Here is a 20,404-nt window from a genome sequence, read left to right as displayed (position 1 = left end):
ACTATAGAGTTAACCTGTAGCGCACTTTACCTCAAGTAATCTCTGTAAGGCCTGCTGAAAATATTTTCTATAGTCTCTAAGAGGCTATAACTTGAGATGTTACTTAAAAGTCAAACTAGCCATAAAATGTTAGCCTAAATATTACCAGAAGTACAACCAAAAGAAACCACTCTGGTACACACCTATTTAAAATTGGACACACTGCCAAATACTTCCAGTTATCCAGGTTCTGACTTCAAAACTTTGTGCTTCCTTCATGCAAGATAGGAACAGGAGAAAATAAAATTGTCACTGAGGTACTTACCCAATTCTAAAGCTGCTATAAGTGCCAAAGCAACAAGGGCTTCATTCTGCATTATTACATGTTCACTAGTTGCCATGGTAACTAGATGCTTGATGCCACCACTCCGTACAATGGCTTTAATTACATCCTAAAATAAATAAATACCACAGAATTATAAAATTTAATTCTAAGCATAAAAAAAAACTGCATTACAATCAGTCAATTCATTGTTAGGCTGGGTGGTTTAGGAATAGTGCCTGGTATGAATAATTTCATTTTAACCATCAATTTTTTCTTCACCAAAGGAAAAAAGCTTTTTGCTTTAAATAAATTCATCAAAAGATGTCAACTTATGCTGTGTTAGTGAAAAAGACCATTATACTTCATATGGAATGAGAGAGAAGCCTAGAAGCTACCAAACCCAAAGATATAAAAGCACTACTGCTCTAAATGTTGACCTCCCCCAGGATCCATAAGACATAAATTTTTAAAAAGTTCTATAAATTTTATGATAGTGCCAGATCCTCTGGTTACAGTTTTTATAAATAATTTTTAAAAACTACCTTGTGCCCCTTGATTAACTCTGACAAATATGACAACTGAATTGCATGCCAAAGGACTGAGCAGAACTTTCATCCAAATCTTCTTTCTCCCCTCATTTCCACGGTGCCCAAGATGTCGTCCAAGGAAGGGGGACAATACACGAGGATCCTGACTCTGAGCACCAACGCTGACTTTGTGCCAACAATGTAGCAAGCCGTTATTATTAACTCTGTGATTTCAACTGTGCCACTGGACAATGTAAGTGTACGACTGATAAAGTTATTACACAGCAAAGCACATACAGGGATATACAAAAAAGTTAGACTGGGGATAAAACAAAACAAACACATTTCTTTCCAGAAGCCATTCTATTTTTAATCCATTGAGGGCTTTGTTGACATAGAAATCAGATTAGTTTAGAAAACTTTAAAAGTAATTTCGTTGTTAACTTTTGCTATTGTTAGAAATCTGAAAGTCTAGATATTTAAAAACATACCTTGTTCAAGTTAGCTTCAATGGTACAAAATTATAATTATAAATATTTTTCAAATTAAGTAGATAAGGGGGCCTGCCCCTTAGCTCAGTTCTTTAAGTGTCTGCTTCAACAAAGCAGTCAGGCTCAGGTTGCTGTGGTTTGATCCCCACAACTCAAGCCAGCCAAACCTGCCCTGAAGGCATTCAGAGAAAAAAAAAATTAAGTAGATAAATATTTGAAAAAAGGTTTCTTTTATGTTTTCATTTTATATGTATTTTAAGATTTACAGGAAGTCTTGGGATTGAACTCAGGACCTTGCATTTGCCAGTGAAGCACTTATTCCACTGAGCTATCATTTTTGGCCCAACAGAAAGTCTTTGCTTGTTGCTCAAACTTGTTTTGTGACCAAACAATAAAATCAGTGGAGGGCCAGTGAGATAGCTCAGTGGACTAAGAGCCTGCTTAGGCAACTCCAGGGACTGGGGTTCGATTCCCAGCACCACTTGCTGTACCAGGCTGAACCAGTCACCAAGTGGTGGCACATGCCTGTTATTCCAGCACTGGGGAGGCTGAAAACAGGAGGATCACTACAACTCTGAGCTGTGCTCAGTGGAGTCTAAGCTTTGAGTTTTATGGGAACTGAAGGCATTGTCTTTTCCCACTAACGGTTCCTAGAAAGGTGAGAGATTGTCTTTTAACTCTTTTCTAACCTTCTGATTTATCACTGCTTACTCGGTGACAGTTTATTTCAATCATAATTCTTACTACTGGAAAGTATTATATAAAAAACACAAAATATCAAGCTGAGCGAAGAAGAGTGTGAGATGTTACAGAGGCACAGGAAGTCCTTGGACCTTTGAGTTGCCCTGAAGGTCCACTGGAGTGGTACAAGAAGGAATGAAGAAGTCTGTACATCAGAAATGAATAATGCCATCCTTAAATTCTAATAAAGCTTATTTCTCATTGTTCTTCCCAAAACGTATCTGAATATTTCCTCTAAAAATGCCTGTACTCTCTCCAACTATTTCAATAAATGTTATTTTATGTTTCTATACCTACCTGGCAAGCAATAAGTCCCAAGTTCAATAACCAGACCCAAATGCTGTGCCAGCCCCAGGACAGGGCATGGTTGTGATCGCTTGGGAGGTTGAGACAAGAGGATCTCTATGAGTTTGAGACCAGCCTGGGGCTCTAACAGTGAGCGAAAGGCCAGCCTGAACTACAGAGAAAGAGAAAGAGAAAAGACAAAGGAGAGAAAGGAGAGAGAGAGAGGAAGAGAGGGAGAGAGGGAGAGAGTGAGAGAGGGAGGGAGAGAGGGAAAGAGAGAGGGAGAGAAAGGGAGAGGGAGAGGGAGAGGGAGAGAAAACAGTTTTGGTATGTAAAAAACTACAGCAAATGATCTATAGTACAATTTCATCTATTTAGCAAATATGGCCAACTTGTCCCTGATTACTGAAACAAACATTTCCAGACTTTATTAAAAGCTACAGAGTTGGATCACAACAAAATGTGACTGGATTGGAGAGCAATTAAGATGGCAGGTTGGCAAAACCCTACCTAAATTTTTCTTTCCTTTGTTGCGTCATTAAAGTTTTCTCAATGTAGGACTTAAACAAATGTATTCTTGGATGAATGAGCAAGTGATCAGATCTTTGTAACCAGGTGTTTAGCCTATTAACTGAAGAATATATTTTAAAGGGTAAAGAAAAATACCAACTTCACAGGCAGGAAATTTTACGATCCCATTATAATGGAAAATATTTCATTTCTTGTTTTTGATATCTGCAGTTGCAAATGTCCAGTTAGCCCAGGATGCTCTTGCAAGGGAAGCTGTGAATTCATCTACTGGCACAGAACATGAATATTCTGTATGTGGCTCAAATGACTCATGAGTCAGTACAAACTTCTGAATAGTTGAACTTATAGAGAATTCAGAGTGATTTTTAAAGGGATGTGATCTTCAAAGTTTAAGAAATATGGGTGGCACAAAGATGGCTGCAGTCCTGTGAGCTAGAACCCTACAATCTGTGGGTGCCCTGTTCCATGTGGGCCTGATGCATGACAGTTCAAGGACCTGCTGCTCATGGAAGTGCCAGTGGGGTAGGAATGTAGTGGCAGCCACCACAGAAACAACCCAAGGAGTTCAAAGTGCACAACTTCCAAATTCAACCAGAGAAGCAGAATACAGCACTTAGAATATCAATGCTAACACTAAGAATCTCTGAAACTCTTAAAGAAGTTCAGGACTACCTCTTAAGGACCTTCCTGAGCTGAGATCTCAGGACATTTCATACTCAAAATATAAACTGCTAAATATCAAACCCCAAAGGTCAAGAGTAGTACCACAGGGTTGGAAGCAGATCCCCCAAGATGTGGCTTTCCAGGTAAGAAGGCCCAGTAATGCTGCTCAGCAAGGTACCTACTCACAAAGCCCCTCACAAACACGATATCAAATGTTGGTTCACCCACCCTTTAATATGAGGAGCAAATGAAGAGATGGGAGAGAGATAGAGTAGAAATGACTGTTGCTTTCACTCAGTATCTGCAGTACAGTAACTACCACAGGTAGTGAGGAAAAACACCTATAATAAAATGGGACATTACTGACAAGTGTGATCCCATAGCTCTTCTCATCCAGTATTTTATAGACCACATTCTGAAAGAACAGCATCATTTTCCACTTGGGAAGACAAGCAAGGTAATGTTTTCAACTGCCCACGTCTGTGCTCAGTAGAAAGTACTCCTATCCTTAAGTGGCAGGTGCTCAGATTTGGGAAGGATGGTTACTCAAACTGGTCTGGCAGTCTATAGCTGGCCCAATGAACTGCCTGTGCTCGCAAAACAATGAGATTAGCAAAGGGCTCTGTGAGAGAGGGAGAAGAACAAAATTTACCAGTGATTTCGCTGAAATGCTGTATGAAGTGTTATCAAGTACTCTCAGGCTTTAGCCAATGAGTGTGGAGTTTAAAACATCAAAAGTATAGTCTCTTCATGGATATCCACTTGCATTCACACAACCAATTAAATGAGCTGGGCTCCAAGACGTTGACTGAGTCGTCCATCTGTGTAATCCTACCTGCAAGGACACCAAACCCTTCTTGAACTACCAGCTGTGATTCTCATCCAAGGATCTTATACTCAAAGTCTAGATATTTCTGGCATGGAGGAGTATAATATTTACTGATTGCTATAGTTTATATCTAGATTCCCCGCCACCCCAAGTCTCATGCAATGTAAGATGGGCTTTTTTTGCAGGTGGCTGAATGTAGAGTGTGTGCAATGCTGGGATTAAGGGTAGGTGACGGCTGGATCAGCCCACAGTGGGTTGGCACTGCCTTAGTCCCAGAAGCCTGGATAGAAGATAAAAGGGGCAGAAAGACACTGCTAAGGGTCAGTTGACTTTCCACTTCCATGAACTGTCCCTCAGTTGATTTTCCACTTCCATGAACTGTCCCTCTGCCATGTGCCATCCTGCCTTGGAGCCAGCCAATTATGAAACCTCTACAAACCGTGTGCTAAATAAACTTTTTTCCTATTGTCTTTGGGTGTAAAGTTTTTGTCTCATCAATAATGGAAAAGTAACTAAGATCAAGAAAAGAAGTCATACGAAATATGTGTACAGCCTGCAGGCAAAGACTTATTTCTTTACAAGACTAGATAAAGCAATCTTAAAAATTCATACAGAAGCACAAAAGATCCTAAGTAGTCAAAGTAAGCTACTCTCAACTTCAAAACATACTGCAAAGCTACAGTAAGACAAACAGCATGATTCTAACATAAAAAAACCCAAAAAACAAAACAGATAAATAGACCAATGGAACACGACAGAGTACCTTGAATAAGTCCCATGTACTTACAGTCAACCAATTCTAGACAAATGTCCAAAAACATATTGTTAAAGAGAAGTCTCTTCAATAAATGGTGCTAGAACTGGAATATTCACATGCAGAATAGTGAAACTTGACTCCTACGTTTTACCCTATAGCAGTGATAGTGAACCTTTCATTGCTAACAGCCTGTTGCAGCATGATGCCATAGCTGCCATATAGCAACTCAAAGTGGATCAAAGACAAAAAACTGTGAAGCTACTGGAAGAAAATATAGGGGAAACATTTCAATTAAAATGGCTAAAGAATATGAATACATACTTCTCTAAAGAAATTTAAAAGGCCAACACATTTATGAAAAAATACTTCATCAGCATGTTAAAACTACAAACATCAGTTCACCCCAGTTAGAATGGCTATTAAAATAATAATGCTAGTAATTATGTGGAGAAAAGGGAACTCATATACTGCTAGTGGGAGTGTAGTAAGTATAGCCATCATGGGGAACAAACTGAAGGTTGCTAAAGAAATTAAAAACAAATCTACCATGAGATAGATCTGGATGCATACACGTACAAAGAAAATCTCAGAATATACCTTACTTTATGTGACCAGGCTTGCTGCTGCACTATTTACAAGTTATAGGGAATCAACTCAGTTATTCATTAGTGGATGAATAAATAAAGAAAACATGATATATATTCAAAATGGAACATTTAGCCATAAAAAGAATGATACACTATCAAGTGCAATAACACAGAGCTGAAGGTCAACATGTTAAATAAGTTAGAGAAAGACAAATACCATATGGTTTCTCATGACTAACGTAAGTGATTACTAGAAGATGGGAAGAGTTGGGGGGTAGGTAGGAGGAACAGTAGGACACTGGATAACAAGGTACCCAAACAATTAGAAATGCTAAGTTCTAATGTTTGATAGTATGGCAAGGATGACAGCTCATAATACTGTTATATACTTAATGAATAAGCAGAAGAGTTGGGAGGTTTCAAACAAAAATATGAGGAAAACAGTATCAATTACCTGATTTTATTAGTATGTAATTTTATATATATATATATATATATATATATATACTGAAATAGTACACTTTCCCCTTAAATACGTGTAGTTATTAGGTTAATCAAATTTTTATACATTTAAGGATAGAAATGTTAACTATTCTAATTTATCACTGCAGTGTACATATGTATCAAATTATGAAACTTTACCTCATAAAATCTGTATAATTAAAACAAAAAAATTAAAAATCTACAAAGTCACATTGCTGCTAAGTAGTAGTGCAAGGAGTCAAGCTAGTGTTCTCTCAAAGCCACACTGTATAAAAAACATCTGGCCAAGTGGTAGGCTGGTGAGATGAAAACTTTCTGCAGGCGGAAGCTGTCATTAGAAGACAGTGTAGACCACAGTATGACAGGTAGCCTGCAACTTGGCATTAAGGACTATGGGGCTTTTTCTGAGGCATAACACATAGCACATAGCAACAGTACCTGTTGCCATAGGTACACAGCAATTTAGAACATCTTTAAAACAACTTCCAGTCTTTTCGTTAGTGACTTCAGATCCATTCCCAGCCATAGAATTAAAGATGATTAAATTCTTGCACTACCTTACTTGGTTAATGCCCCAAAGGACCAATAATTGTATTTGCATAATTGAAAGGGGATTGCAGAAATGTGAAGTTTTGAAAAGTTGCTGGTATTAAAATCTTTCCCAATCTCAGATCAGAAATATCTGTGTGCTGACAACAAACTGAAACTACACAAAATGGGCAATAAACCAAAATTATATGAAGAAATACAAGTAGAGAGCTGTGATTCATAATAGTTGGTTAAAGATAGGAATGTAAAAAATTTTACCTAGTGTTCAATTATTTTAAAATCTTATTGCAGAACACGATTTTGCAAAGTACAGCACAATGTTAGGTGCCACTTACTTGTAAAACAATACTTTGTCAAAAGGTTTAGAAACTTCAGGATCACAAAAAGGAGCTTTTCTACAATATCACTAATGTGTCCTGCAAATCACAAAGATAAGGTAAAGGGAGGGACTTTCTGTAATCAACTTGATCATACAACCATTTTTGCTTTGTGGAACATTTCTTGTGATTACTGTTTGATATTTTTAGAACTGCTGCTCAAAAGAAACCAGCAACTCCATTTTAATGTCTTAATTTTAAAAATAATTTAAACAAATAGTTCTGATCAGGAACTTATGCAAAGAACATGCCTGTATGATTCTGATCATTAAAAGTGTGTAAACCAAGATCACTATTGCTGCTTAGTAGTAGTGCACTTTCAACTATAGGACAGACAGGTAAAAGAAAAAAACATCCATCTGTACTGAATTGTAAACCTAAAGCCAACTGTGACTATAAAGGTGCAATCCTATAAAATTTCCAGTTATTTACTGTGACACATACACATACTGGGCTAAAAAGTATAATGCCATATTTTTGTATTCAAAAGATCTACATGGATACTTAGAAGTTTTTTTTTTTTTTTTTTTTTTAGTGGGGCCGTACAAGGTTAGATGAGAGCAAGGGAAATCAATAACACATGAAATTCACAGCCAGGTGTGGTAATCTCGGCACTCAGGAGGCTGAGGCAGGAGGACTGTTCCAAGTTTGGGACCAGCCTGGACTACAAAGTGAGCTCAGGTCAGCCTGAGCTGCAGAAATAGCCAGTCTCAAAAAGACAGAACAAACAAACAAAAACCAATGCTGTAAAAGTCTTCAAATTTCAACCTAATATTATAGCATTTGAATTGTTCTGGCTCCAAAATACTGTTATTTAAAAAGTTGAGATGAATATTCCTGTGAACACATTATTGTGTTCACTAATGGATTGGTTGTATCGATAATGTATGCTCATAATAAATTAACTGTGACTGTGTTATTCTTACTATCATGTGTAATAGGAATTTTATCTAAGAGTTCCAAACTCAGAGGCAAGGAGTGTGTTTCTCTTATTTATAATGTATTAAGAGGTATGACTTGCCTGCACTCTACGCTACTGGTGGGAATACTCACGAAACGGAGCAAAAGGATTCAAAGACTAAAGGAATTTTAGAGATAAAACCCTCCAAAAAGCATGGGAGAAGGAACTGGATGTAAACAAGTAAGCGAGTGTTAGCTGCACTTCTTCCTTTTGTGTCTTATGTTGACAAATAGCACAACCTAAGCTGGGGCCAAGACCGAACCCAGAATTAATCTGTAAGACCACATCTTTGGCTGAAGAGATAGCTTGGCTATCTAAGTGCCTGCCTGGCAAGTTCAAGCACCCAAGTCTGATCCCTGGCACTGCAGTGCCAGCCCCATGTGCTAAGCTGGCCACCGAAACTGGACATGGTGGCACACACCTGTAATTCCAGTGCTGTGGAGGGTGAGACAGAAGGATCACTATGAGTCTGGGCTGTGTAGCGAGACCCTGTACCAAATGAATGAATGAATGAATGAATGAATGAATGATTGAATGAATGATTGAATGATTAAAAAAAAGACCACATCTTCCTGGAAGCCTCTGTGGCCCTTTCTCAAGTCCTCCTCCTTCTTTCCACTGCTACTTTACAGGTGAATCATGAAATGAAACAGTGAAATCTGAGTGTGACAAAAACTGTTAACCAGTATCAACAATTTCAAATTATTCAACCTGAAACCATTTTAATTCAGATGCTCATCATCTCTCATGGATATTTTTTTGCTAACTTACAAACTCTTGTTTCCATCAAATTCTACAGTCATCTTTGTAAATAAAAATCAAATGATGGCACTCTGCTGGTTAAATTCCTTTAAAAGCTCCATTTCTCCTTAGAAGCAAAATGACATACATTCACTTAGCATACTACTCATTTTAGTCTCCAATTCTCACCTTCTCTGGCCACTGTCTCTACACATTCCCACTGCATGCTCGAGTAACACTGCTGCATTTGCAGTTTCCTTCTACACTATACAGTTTATCTTTGTGCTTTTGTACACGTCCTGTTTACTTGAAAATGCCCTCCCCTACTACTTTCTTTTCCTTTTCTTCCTCAGATTCCCAGTTAACCTGTAAGACTACTGTTTCTGTGATACTGCCTGGCCATCCACGCAGCAGTGGTCAGTCTCTCTCTGTTTATACCTAATAAACAGGGTATGTGGCTTTAATGCTACACTCTGTTAGTTCTTTCTGTGTTTAGATCCTCATGAGACAATTCATTAAAATAGCATTTTAGTATTTATACAGTAAGAACCTAATATTAACCATTAAACTGAACAAAAGGGCCTGAGAAAAGTTCTGATGGAATGGGATCACTGTGTCATTCTTTCTTGACACCTGCCATCTTGCTTACTCACTCCTTGATCCTGTGTTGGTGTTAATGAGAATACACAGGTTCTTGGGCTGTTCTGGGTGAGACAGGTAATGAGAATCTTTCCCCAGCAGATGATCTCAAGATATAGCATTATACTGATGGGAATATTCCTGAGGTAAGCTGGCTAGAACAGCTATGATGGTGAAGTGTATTATTTATATGAAACAGACCTAAGCAAGTTAAGGGAATACCTTTACTTTTTTCTCTTCTCTTGACATCTTTTTATCTGTTCTATAAATAATAATTTGAATTCTAAAATGACTTTTTTCTCATATACAATCACTATTGCATCTGTATAATAAATACAACAATCAAAAGGTTCATTTTAGAAAGCAGTGTAAGAATACTCATATACATAGTAAACAAACTGCTGAGTTTTTGGACTGCAGTCCCACCTATGTGATCATTAAAACATCCTCCTCTGTTCATTCACCATGCCCAGGGCTGACACACTAGGTATCATAAACCAGCTAAGTTGCATTTAATTTCTTACTACCAACAGCTGGAAGAGTTAGTACCTAGAACACAGAGATATTTGATGATTGTAATAGTGGTGGTGATGAAAATAAAACAATGCCAGGAGCAACAGCAACCTCCATTTAGTGAACATTTCCTATGTCCCTGGTATCAGCTGGGCCACTTGGTAGACACGACTTTACTAAATTCTCACAATACTCACAGGTAGGTATTACCTGAGTTTTTATATATTAATATACCTGATGTGATGACATTGGGTCATTTAAATGATAGACATAAAATGTGAACCCATCTCTGTTGTAGTCTAAAGATTTCCCTAAAAAACTTTCAGTTTTTTCAGAGATAATGTCTTGCTATGTAGTACAAGCAGCCCCGTCTGGCCTCAAACTTGTGATCCTCCTGCCTCAGCCTCCTAAGGGCTGAGATTACAGGTACAAGCCACCATACCCAACCAACACCTTATTCTGAACTATGATGGAATAAAACTAAATTTTAAAAGCTCCCTCTTCACTTTTTCTCTGAATGTTTGATTAGTGTACTACTATAAGACACATAAAAATGAAAGCTCATGCTGTAGAACGTACAATGCTGGCCACTGTGATGTTGTGTGGTCAGTTTTCTCTGAAACTTACTTTTGATTTACTGTGTCGGATGAGAGCAGACAGCAGTCTGTTCGACTCTCCCATCACACCAGCATGATCTTTGGCTTCACACCACTCCACTAACCGCTCCACTAATTTAACATTCTTCCCCAGTTGTTCAGCAGCTTCTGCTGTAGGAAAGAAGGCAAACAAAAGAAATCACTAACAGTCAATCATCTGAAAGAACAGTTAAAGATGTTAAGAATGTGAAAAAATTTATATCCCAAAACACAGCACAGTAATTTTATTAAAGCAGAAACTGCAAATATTCTCTAATACATATTGGCTTTTTCTATTAAGTTGAAAGCTTTCATACAAAATATAAAAATAAATGACTTTATAGTGGTATTCTGTTAGTACTATGCCAGACTGTAACAAAGGATTTTTAAACAGACTCTAGGGCCAGGGAGAAAGCTAAGTGGCATACATGCCTCCCTAGCAAGCGCATGGTCCTGAGTTCAATCCCTGGTACCACAAAAAACAAAACTAAACAAAACAAACAAACAAAAACAGACTCCAAGCAATCAATATAGGGGGTTTTAGAATTTAGGAACAGCTAAATAAACAATTCCTAACATGATTTTCATTATTGCTTCCGTGAACAGAAAACTGCTTTCCCAAAACTTTAAAAATTTTGACTGCTACTGATTTCTGAAGACACAGTAAATACTGAGTATGGGAAACAAAAACACAGAAAGCCTGAGGAATCAATAATAAATCAATTTAAAGCCTGGATTATCTGTATGAATAGAGATACAGTATAATTTCCACTTAAAGTCAGCTAGAAGAAGCCAGAGAATGAATGACTACCATTCTAAAACCAATACCTCTTAACTTTTATTTGCCATTTAATTTTATGATTATATTACTCTGAATGCTAAAAATCAAGTCTTTTTTTTACTCAAAGGCAGATGATCAGTATCATACACATTAATGCAACTTGAAAAAGCATTTCTTTTACCTTGTGCATCTATTAACATTCTTAGTGTTCCCAAAAGTTTGAACTGAACAGGAGGCATTTCAGATTTAAGAAACTTCAAAACCGTCTCTGTGACCCCAGCAGATAACATTTTTGCTTTATTTACAACTAGAAAGAGATCATTGTTAAAATGGTGTCAGAATTCTTGGATGACAAATATTTAATTCAACAAACATTTACTGTCTATTTTTCTATGCAGAAAAAATTCCTGTTATTTATCTGTAAATTTTAAGAAAGGGATTGGTGGTGTATCTATGTTATCTGATTTTTCTATAGAAGTGTAACATATTTTTTAGCCTAATCTCAGAACAATTACATACATAATTTAAGAAAATGAAACTGCTGACTTACTTACAAAAAGCATATTCCTTAACTTTAAAAAATCATTTTCCTTATAGTTATCCTTTATCAGTTAGAGACATAAATACACAATATTACTGTTACAATCGCCAATGTGAAGACTACTGGTTTTGCCCTCTTCTTGATTCAGAAAGGTCCACAAATGACAAAGAATATCTCCCAATGATAGATTTTATTTTTCACAGAGTTCCCTCCTATTTTTACATCTTACCTGGAATGGCTAGATTCCTGAGGGCACTCAGGGCTGCATGCTGTACAGTTACATTTCCGTCTTCCACATGTCTATCCAGTAAGTCCATTAATTTTTCTACAATTCCACCGTCTACCATATGAATGCAATTTCCATCTGAAGAAAACAAAACAACTTTATTCCTCTTTAAAAATATCTAGAAAGACTTTATAGAACTGATACTGCACCTACTCACAACCTACACAGGAGAAAATGGAGCTGTATTGAAATAAAATGAATTCCAACCATTTCTCCCCTCAGATTTATAGATTTTTCATCTCCTAAGAAGCCTAATTATGAAGATGTTTAGACAAAATTTTGAAAGTCAAAAAAATGATCAGAAAAATCTCTCATGTAGTCTGACTCTGATTATAGTATCAGAAGTAGAAACTACATGCTTAAAGTGTCTGCTAATAGTTGTCACTTATAGTGAAGTATACTCATGTTCTGACAATATTAGTGACATTTAACTTTTTTTTTTAAAATTTTATTTATTTATTTATGTGTGTGTGTGTGTGGGGGGGCAGTTCAGCCCACCAGGGGGCGGGGCTGGCTGGCATGTGGTGCTGGGGGATTGAACCGCGGTCCCTGTGCTTTGCCAAGCTTGTTTTAAGTAGGTGCTTTAGACCACTGAGCCATCTCACCAGCCCGACATTTAACTTTTGTTATCATGGCTGGTACTCATTTTTCACAGCAGAGAATTACAACAAACCATTATTTATCTCACATTTAGCTTCAATAATTGCCAATATTTTGCCAGTTTTAACTTCAGGATTACAGAATTATGCTCAAAAAACAAAGTAAAAAAATGGGATAAGTATTTTAATGTACAGATTGAGCAATCCTAATTAAAAAAAAATCCAAAATCTGAAATGTGCTAATGTACAAATTAAGGCTGGATGTCATGGTGCACACCTGTAATCCCAGCACTCGAAAGGTTGAAGCAGAGGATCACTATGAATTTGAGGCCAGCTTAGTCTACATAAGAAAGTTCAAGGTCAGCTTGCACTATACAAGGAGACCTTGTCTCAAAACAAAAGTAAAAATTAGGGGGAGTGATGACATAATTCAATTGGAAAGTTTCACAACTGATCTCATGTGTTTAAACATCTATAAAACACAGGCACAGCAAAAATACTGCCTAAAATAACTTACAGGCATAAAAAGTTTAAGAAATTATTTAAATCAATTTTATGTGTAGTCTTGGGTCCTATCACCAAGATATCTCATGTGTATACACAAATATTACAAAATCTGAAAAATATCCCAAATCAGAAAACATTTCTGGTCCCCAGATTTTGTATAAGGGAAAGTTGACCTGTACTACTTAGCAGCCACTCATATTACAACAGAATTAAGCTGTAAAGAAAAATAACTCATGTTTGCTAGATAAAATAGTTTGAGTTTTTAGAATAGCAAGAGTGACAGATTTCATAAATGAACAGAAGTCTATGCTTCTGCAATGTTATTAAACAAAATCAAATACTCTAAACCACAGGATTATTCATACTTGAATTTTATGGATATAAGAGTGTCACAATAACCCTATGTTGAATACTCAGATTATTCAAGTAAAATTAAAATCACCAGGCCAAAGAACACCCCCCCCCCATATCAGAGATATATTAAATGGCACTCACATTTACTAAGATCTGTAGTGTAAAATATTGAAAAGAAACACTTTGTTTTGGTGGAACCGGGGATTGAACTCAGGCCCTTGCACTTGCCAGGCAAGCACTTATTCTACCAAGTCATCTCCCTGGCCTCAAGAAGCACTTCTTGATCACTATGCATGATCTTTAAACTACAGAATTTTATTCATTTATTTACTTTACTCCCAGAATTTTAAATAATAAAGTCACTACATTTATTGTAGACTGCTGAAAAAGAAGGCAGCACACACCTTTCTGAACCATTACTGTCTTAAGTACATGTGACAGGAAATAAAAAAATTTGAAAAAGGAGAACCTTTGATTTACAAAGGGAGAGTTAATTTATTTACCATTTCTGGCAAAATTTGCAATTGCCAATGCTCCAGCAAGCTGTAGCTGATGGTTATTTGATGGAATCCAAGAAAGGACTCTCTGGAACACACTGCCTTTCCCCCCTTCAAATAGTTTCTGCATGGATTCATCTGGAGGTAAATCAAACAAAGAGATAAATATTAATCAGGAGTAACAAATTCATTTTTCTAAATGAATATACAACAGGAGAACTACACATCTCACAAGTTAAGTTCATTATGTGAAAAGTAATAACTGTTTTCTTTTTCAAAAGCTTTTAGTGGAGACTACATAATAAGAGTTTAAAAGTTTTCCAGTACAAATTTCAATTGCCAACTAGCTTTGGTCCAACTGGTGCTACAAATGTTTCTTCTACATGGCTGTCCTTCAAATATTGAAGGACAGCAAAGACTAATCCACCGCCTCCAGTTCTTTGCATGCTGTGCTTAAGAGTTTCAATATCAGCACATCAACGAGGAGAGGAAAACGAAAACAAATGCCTATTCTAGTGTCTACACAAGAAACTCAAAACACAATTTGACAACCATTTTCTTTGACAAAAATTACAACTCACCTCCAAGAAGTAATAAAACCATTAGATCTGAAGCAGTTTTGAGTTCGGCAATGTCATCCTCTTTCTCACTATCTACCTTCTGCTGAACAATCTCTAGTAGACACTCTACCAGGCCTGCTTCAACCAGCTGTAGTTTAATAGCATCTACGAACAACAGAAAAAACCACCAAAATTTTAGATGAAATGCGAAGTCTAGTACAAACAATTCATTATGTAATTAGGAAAAGGCTTGACTTAGATACATCACCTTCAATGATTTGAGTTTCAAACAAAATAGTGCAGCCTAAATATACAAATATTGTATCTCATTTTTTCCACTGGAAATTTATCCTTATGTGTGTTCCATCTGCTAAACAAACCAATTCTCAGCTCTAAAGGCAATTGCTATCACTCTGGTATTATTCTAGATCTTATACTTAAATTGATAGCCAATGCTAGATTACATATTATATATGCCTAAATATATATATTTGTCATATAAATTTAAAGTTCTTCTACTGAGGGGTCTTGAATACTATAGAAAAATAAAGAGCTATTAGTAAATTTCAACCTACACCCTAAGTATGTACAGCTTCATATTTGTATAGATCTTAATTTCCAGGTGTGTATACGGTACTGAAGGTCTAAACCAGGACCTTCACACTGATATACATATTCAGTCCTTTTTTATTTTGAAACAAGGTCTTGCTAATTTGCCCAGCATGGGCTGAATTTTTTTTTGTCTTTTTGAGACAGGGTCTTGCTGTGCAGTTCAGGCTAGCCTAAGCTCACTTTCTAGCCCGAGCTGTTCTTAAACTCTCAATGATCCTCTTGCCTGAGCTTCCACACCCTGCTGGGCATAACTTTTGCTCTTTCTCATTCAGTTTCTTGGGATCCCTGTGATGACAGGCTTGTGCTACCATGCTTGGCTAAATGTTAATTTTTCTGGCATACTTCATCTATAACCTTCTGAATGTTAAAAGTCATGTTTTTAAAAAGGGCTTAGGCTTTTTACCAAGATGAGTTTTTAAATTTAATTTATTTTTATTTTTTTAATCATTTATTTATTTACAGGGTCTTGCTATGCAGCTCAGATTCATGGTGATCCTCCGTCTCAGCCTCCCTAGTGCTGAGATTACAGGGGGCATGTGCCATCCACCATACCAGCTCAGTTAACTGTATACACATTAAACTGTGCATATATATACAACAGTAGTTGTACCTCATCATTTGGTAGGCAGAAGAAACACTTCAAAAAATACACATTTAAAGGTATTTTTCTTTTAGGCAACTTTAATAAATAAAAATTTAGAGTTTTACTATCTGCAAGACCACTAATTTTCTTTTGAATATTATCTCAAACTACACAGAATATTCAACCTGAAGTATTTTTTTTTTTTTTGTAATGCTATTCTGAAAGTAGGATGTTTCCTTGGTTACAGAAGCAAGAACTAGAAGCATGATAGAAACTGAAAGCCACTAAGTAGGCATGGCATTGCTTGCCTATAAACTCAACACATGGGAAACTAAGACAGGGAGATCACGAGTTCAAGGCCAGGCTGGGCTACATAGTGAGTCTGAGGACAGCCTGAACTGCATAGTGTGATCTTGTCTCCAAACCCAACCAAGCCCCTTGAAAATACTAAAACCCCTAACCTATACAAATCCCAATGTATATTACTTACACTATATGTCAGAATTACTACCCTTTATATACCAAGAAAAACCACTAAGTCCTGAGACAAGTTTTCAAACATGTCACTCTATTCACAACAAAATTATGAAACAAAGATGAAGATGTAGAGAATGCAAATAAAGAAATTACTTATTTTCAAAATATACAAGTACGGGATAGGTAATAAAACTGAAGATCACAATAAAATTTTCATTTTACAGAATCACCAAATGAGATGAAAAAAAATTTTTTTTCTCCTCAGAGTAAGATCTGTCATTGAGAAAATGTAGAATGTCTTAAGATTAAAGACCATAGATCTCTCTTCTCATATTTTCACTATAAATCAAAATATATTTAAAAGGCATAAATTGTTTTAATCAAAATGAGCAAGGCATTCTGGCAATGAAGACAGCTTTAGCACATTTATCAACACTAATTTGTACAAGGTCATCTATATTTATTGTTACTATTTGGATAAGTACATGTAAATGTCTATGTATTTATTATATGCTTGTATATTAAAGTTTTTTTAATGGTGAATACCCCAAAATGCAGAAGAGCACAAAATATAAATAGTAAGTATAATCAATTATTAAGAAACAAATTACCATGCATCATAAACGAGGTCAAGAAATTCATTGTTAATAATCCAGAAAGCCTCTCTTTGCATTCCAGATTACAAACAGCTCCCTGCATTCTTCTGTTAATACCCGAGTTGTCATGGTAGTGACCCTGACACCTTTATCATTTCACCAAAATAATCACTACTGAAAAATTGCTTTAAACTTTTTAAACTTTACATATGTGAAACCGATTACATATGTATTTTCAATGCTGACTTTTTCCCTTACACATACTATAAGATTCATACATACCAGAACTGGGCAAGGTGGCACAAGCCTGTAATCCCTGCATCTGGGAAGCTAAGGCAGGTGATCACTGAGGCCACCCAAGGCTACACAGTGAATTTGAGGTCAGAATGAACTGCATAGCAAGAGCCAGTCTCAAAAAGAAAAAATCAAGATTCATGCACACTAATGTTTATAGCGGTCTTTGTTCCTTTCCATTTTTCCTACTATATGAATGCACCAGTTTATTTATTTATTATTTTATATATATTTTTTGGCTGGCTCAGAATGCCTTCAGGGCAGGTTTGAGACCTAGGGATCGAACCACAGCAACCTGAGCTTGACTGCTTTGTTGAAGCAGCCACTCAAAGAACTGAGCTAAGGGGCAGGTCCCTTGCACCAGTTTATTGATCATTCTAAGTTACAAGTTTATGAGTTTGTTCAGATTTCTTGTTATCATAAATCATGCTGCTTTGAAAGTAACTGCAATGGTTCCTGGAAAGCATGAAAATAGTTTTCTGGGTACAGAATGTGGTTGATTTGAGTCTGTCCCAGCTTCAGATGTTTTTATCTAAGTTTCACCAATTTATATTCCTACCAAGATTTCAGGACAGTTCCATACTCTCATTAATACTTGGTATTATAAGATTTTCCATTAGATATACAGTAAGTGGTTTTATGTTACAGTGTCTACTAAGAAACTGAGTGTATTTCTTTTGTCAAGTATGTGCTTTTGTGTGTGCGTGCGCATTTTTCCACTAGGTTTTCTCTATTTTTCTTAACAATTTGTGGGAGTGTTTATATATTCTACATATTTACAAACCTTTTCCCAGGTATATGTGTGGAGTTTCTCACTTACTGGCTTCTTACTTTTAATGTATCTTTTGGAAATGAAAGTTTTTACTTTTAAGGTAATCAAAGTTATTAACCTTTCTTTTATAACTAAGAGCTCTGTGATCCAAGCAAACTTTTTATATTTCAAGGTCACTTTTTTTTTTTTTTTTTTTTTTTACAAATTTTCTGGTTTTAATTTTCGCAGGTTAGTAATGTACCTGGAATTAACTTTTTTTTTTTTTGAATTAACTTTTTTATATAGTATGGTGTGTGTGAATATCTCAAATTAGATTTTTCTCATAATCCCAGTACTGTTTATTGAAAAACAATATACTTTCATAGTATTTTGTAGTGATATTTTAAAAATCTAATATATCCTGGGATATGTGAACAAGAATCTTGGTCATCCTTGAACTGGTATTAAACTGTTTTTTTACTTAATACAGTTTTTTTTTTTTTTTTTTTTTTTTTTGAACCGGGGATTGAACTCAGGCCCCTGCACTTGCCAGAGAAGCGTGTATTCCACTGAGCCATCTCCCCGGCCCTCTTTTTTTTGGTTAGTAGTTTTATCAGGATAAAGTTTTGTTATTGTTACCCAGTAAGACCAGCTGTCCTACCACATTCTTTTTAACATTATTTTGGTGACAGTCTGAACTTGAAATGTCTACCAAAACTCATCTGCTAAAATATAAATACTTATAAATGATTCTAAAATATGTCTATTAGAAGGGAAATGAGATAAAAGGAAGGGGATATAGAAAGCGAATGTGGAAAAGAAGATTACAGTAATAAAAGGTCCTGTTCACTTGGTTATTTATTTTTGGTACTGGGGATCGAACTCAGGACCTTGCGCTTGCCAGGCAGGTGCTTATACTACTGAGCTATTTCCCCAGCTCAGTCCTGTTCACTTGGAAGGTTAAATAATTACACATTACGCCAAAATGTATGAATTAAATACATTCAGAACTGTGAGGAGAAAATGACACAGCCATAAGTACAATGGGATATTTCAGTTTGTCTTCAGTACTTTCTACAACAAGCAGATGAAAATATGATATAAAAAATTTGAGTGACAATATTAAGAAAATGGATTTAAGCCTTTTTATTATTACCTGTTTGTAGTAAAGAATGCATTCTTTGTGCAGAGTTGGTACATGTATATAACACATCTTAGTCTCTTCTCTACCCCCTCCCCTTTCCCTCCATCTCTTGATCCCCTTCTCCTTTGAGAAAGATCTACCTCCCTACTTCCTATGATCTATCTTTTATTTTGCTATTTATACTTTGGTTCTCATATAAGAGAAATCATGTATTATTTAAGCTTGTGTGTCTGGTTTATTTCACTTAATATTATGGTCTCAAGTTGCATCCATTTTCCTACAATGACTTATCTGTCTTTATGCCAGATTAGTACTCCATTCTGTATAAATACATTTTCACTCTCCATTAATCTACTGATGGACATGCAGGCCACTTCCAAGATTTGACTATTATGACCTGTGGTACTTTGAACACGGATACACATGGATCATTATGATGTGATATCTTTAACTCTTTTAAGTAGGTATTGAGAGGAATAGGTGCATCAAATAAAATTTCTAGCTTCAATGTTTTGAGGAATCTCTAATACTGATTTCCAAATGGGCTGCATTAGTTTCCATTCCCACCAACAATGGAGAAGGGTTTCTTTTCCCTGTGGTCTTACCAGTGTGATACCACTTGTTATTATTACTTGATATCTTAATGATGGCTATTTCTGGGGTAACATGGATCCTAAGCATTGTTTTAATTTGCATTTCTCTAATGATCTGCAATGTTGAGAACATTTCTTCCTATGTTTAAGGCCATTTGTATTACTTCTGCCATACGAGCTCATTAAACTTGCCCATGTTTTGATTGGGTCTTTTATTTTGGGGCTTTTGAGTTTTTATATATTCTAGGTATCAGGCCTATAAGGTACAGATGGCAAATTTTTCCCCCCATTCTGAAGAATTGTCGTTTTTTTTTTTTTTTTTTTTTTTTTTTTTAATGAGCAGAATATATTTATTGAGAGAAAGAAAGCTCCTGTCTGAGAAAGGGACAGAAGGGGGGCCCGAGTGGGTAGCTGCCCTGAAGAATGTCTTTTTACTCGTGGTGGGTTTTTTTTTTTTAAACTGTGCACAAGCTTTTTAATTTGACATGTTCTCATTTGTTAACAACTGGTCTTTCAATAAAAAACATTCAGGCTACATACATTTAGTGCAATTAATAAAATACTGCATCTTAAATCTCCTATATTTTATTTTATTTTATTTTATTTTTTTTTAAAT

The 20,404-nt window shown here is 36.0% G+C and overlaps 1 protein-coding gene across 4 annotated transcripts in view; it reads right to left on the bottom strand.

The window, feature by feature from the left end:
• Rap1gds1 (Rap1 GTPase-GDP dissociation stimulator 1) overlaps positions 1–20,404 on the bottom strand; it is a 149,668-nt gene that overhangs the window by 12,567 nt on the left and 116,697 nt on the right. For all 4 annotated transcript variants that reach the window (XM_004640637.3, XM_023700593.1, XM_023700592.1 and 1 more), the window contains 6 exons: positions 14,760–14,903; positions 14,185–14,316; positions 12,165–12,299; positions 11,576–11,701; positions 10,606–10,745; positions 305–431 (listed from right to left, as the gene is read on the bottom strand). In XM_004640637.3, the coding sequence (XP_004640694.1) occupies positions 305–431; positions 10,606–10,745; positions 11,576–11,701; positions 12,165–12,299; positions 14,185–14,316; positions 14,760–14,903 (804 nt within the window). The remainder of the gene's footprint in view (positions 1–304; positions 432–10,605; positions 10,746–11,575; positions 11,702–12,164; positions 12,300–14,184; positions 14,317–14,759; positions 14,904–20,404) is intronic.

Source organism: Octodon degus, unplaced genomic scaffold (genome assembly GCF_000260255.1).
Source record: "Octodon degus isolate 3935 unplaced genomic scaffold, OctDeg1.0 scaffold00125, whole genome shotgun sequence".
NCBI lineage: Eukaryota > Metazoa > Chordata > Mammalia > Rodentia > Octodontidae > Octodon > Octodon degus.
The sequence above is the reverse complement of the archived record's forward strand: the minus strand, read 5'-3'. Positions and strand labels throughout refer to the sequence as shown.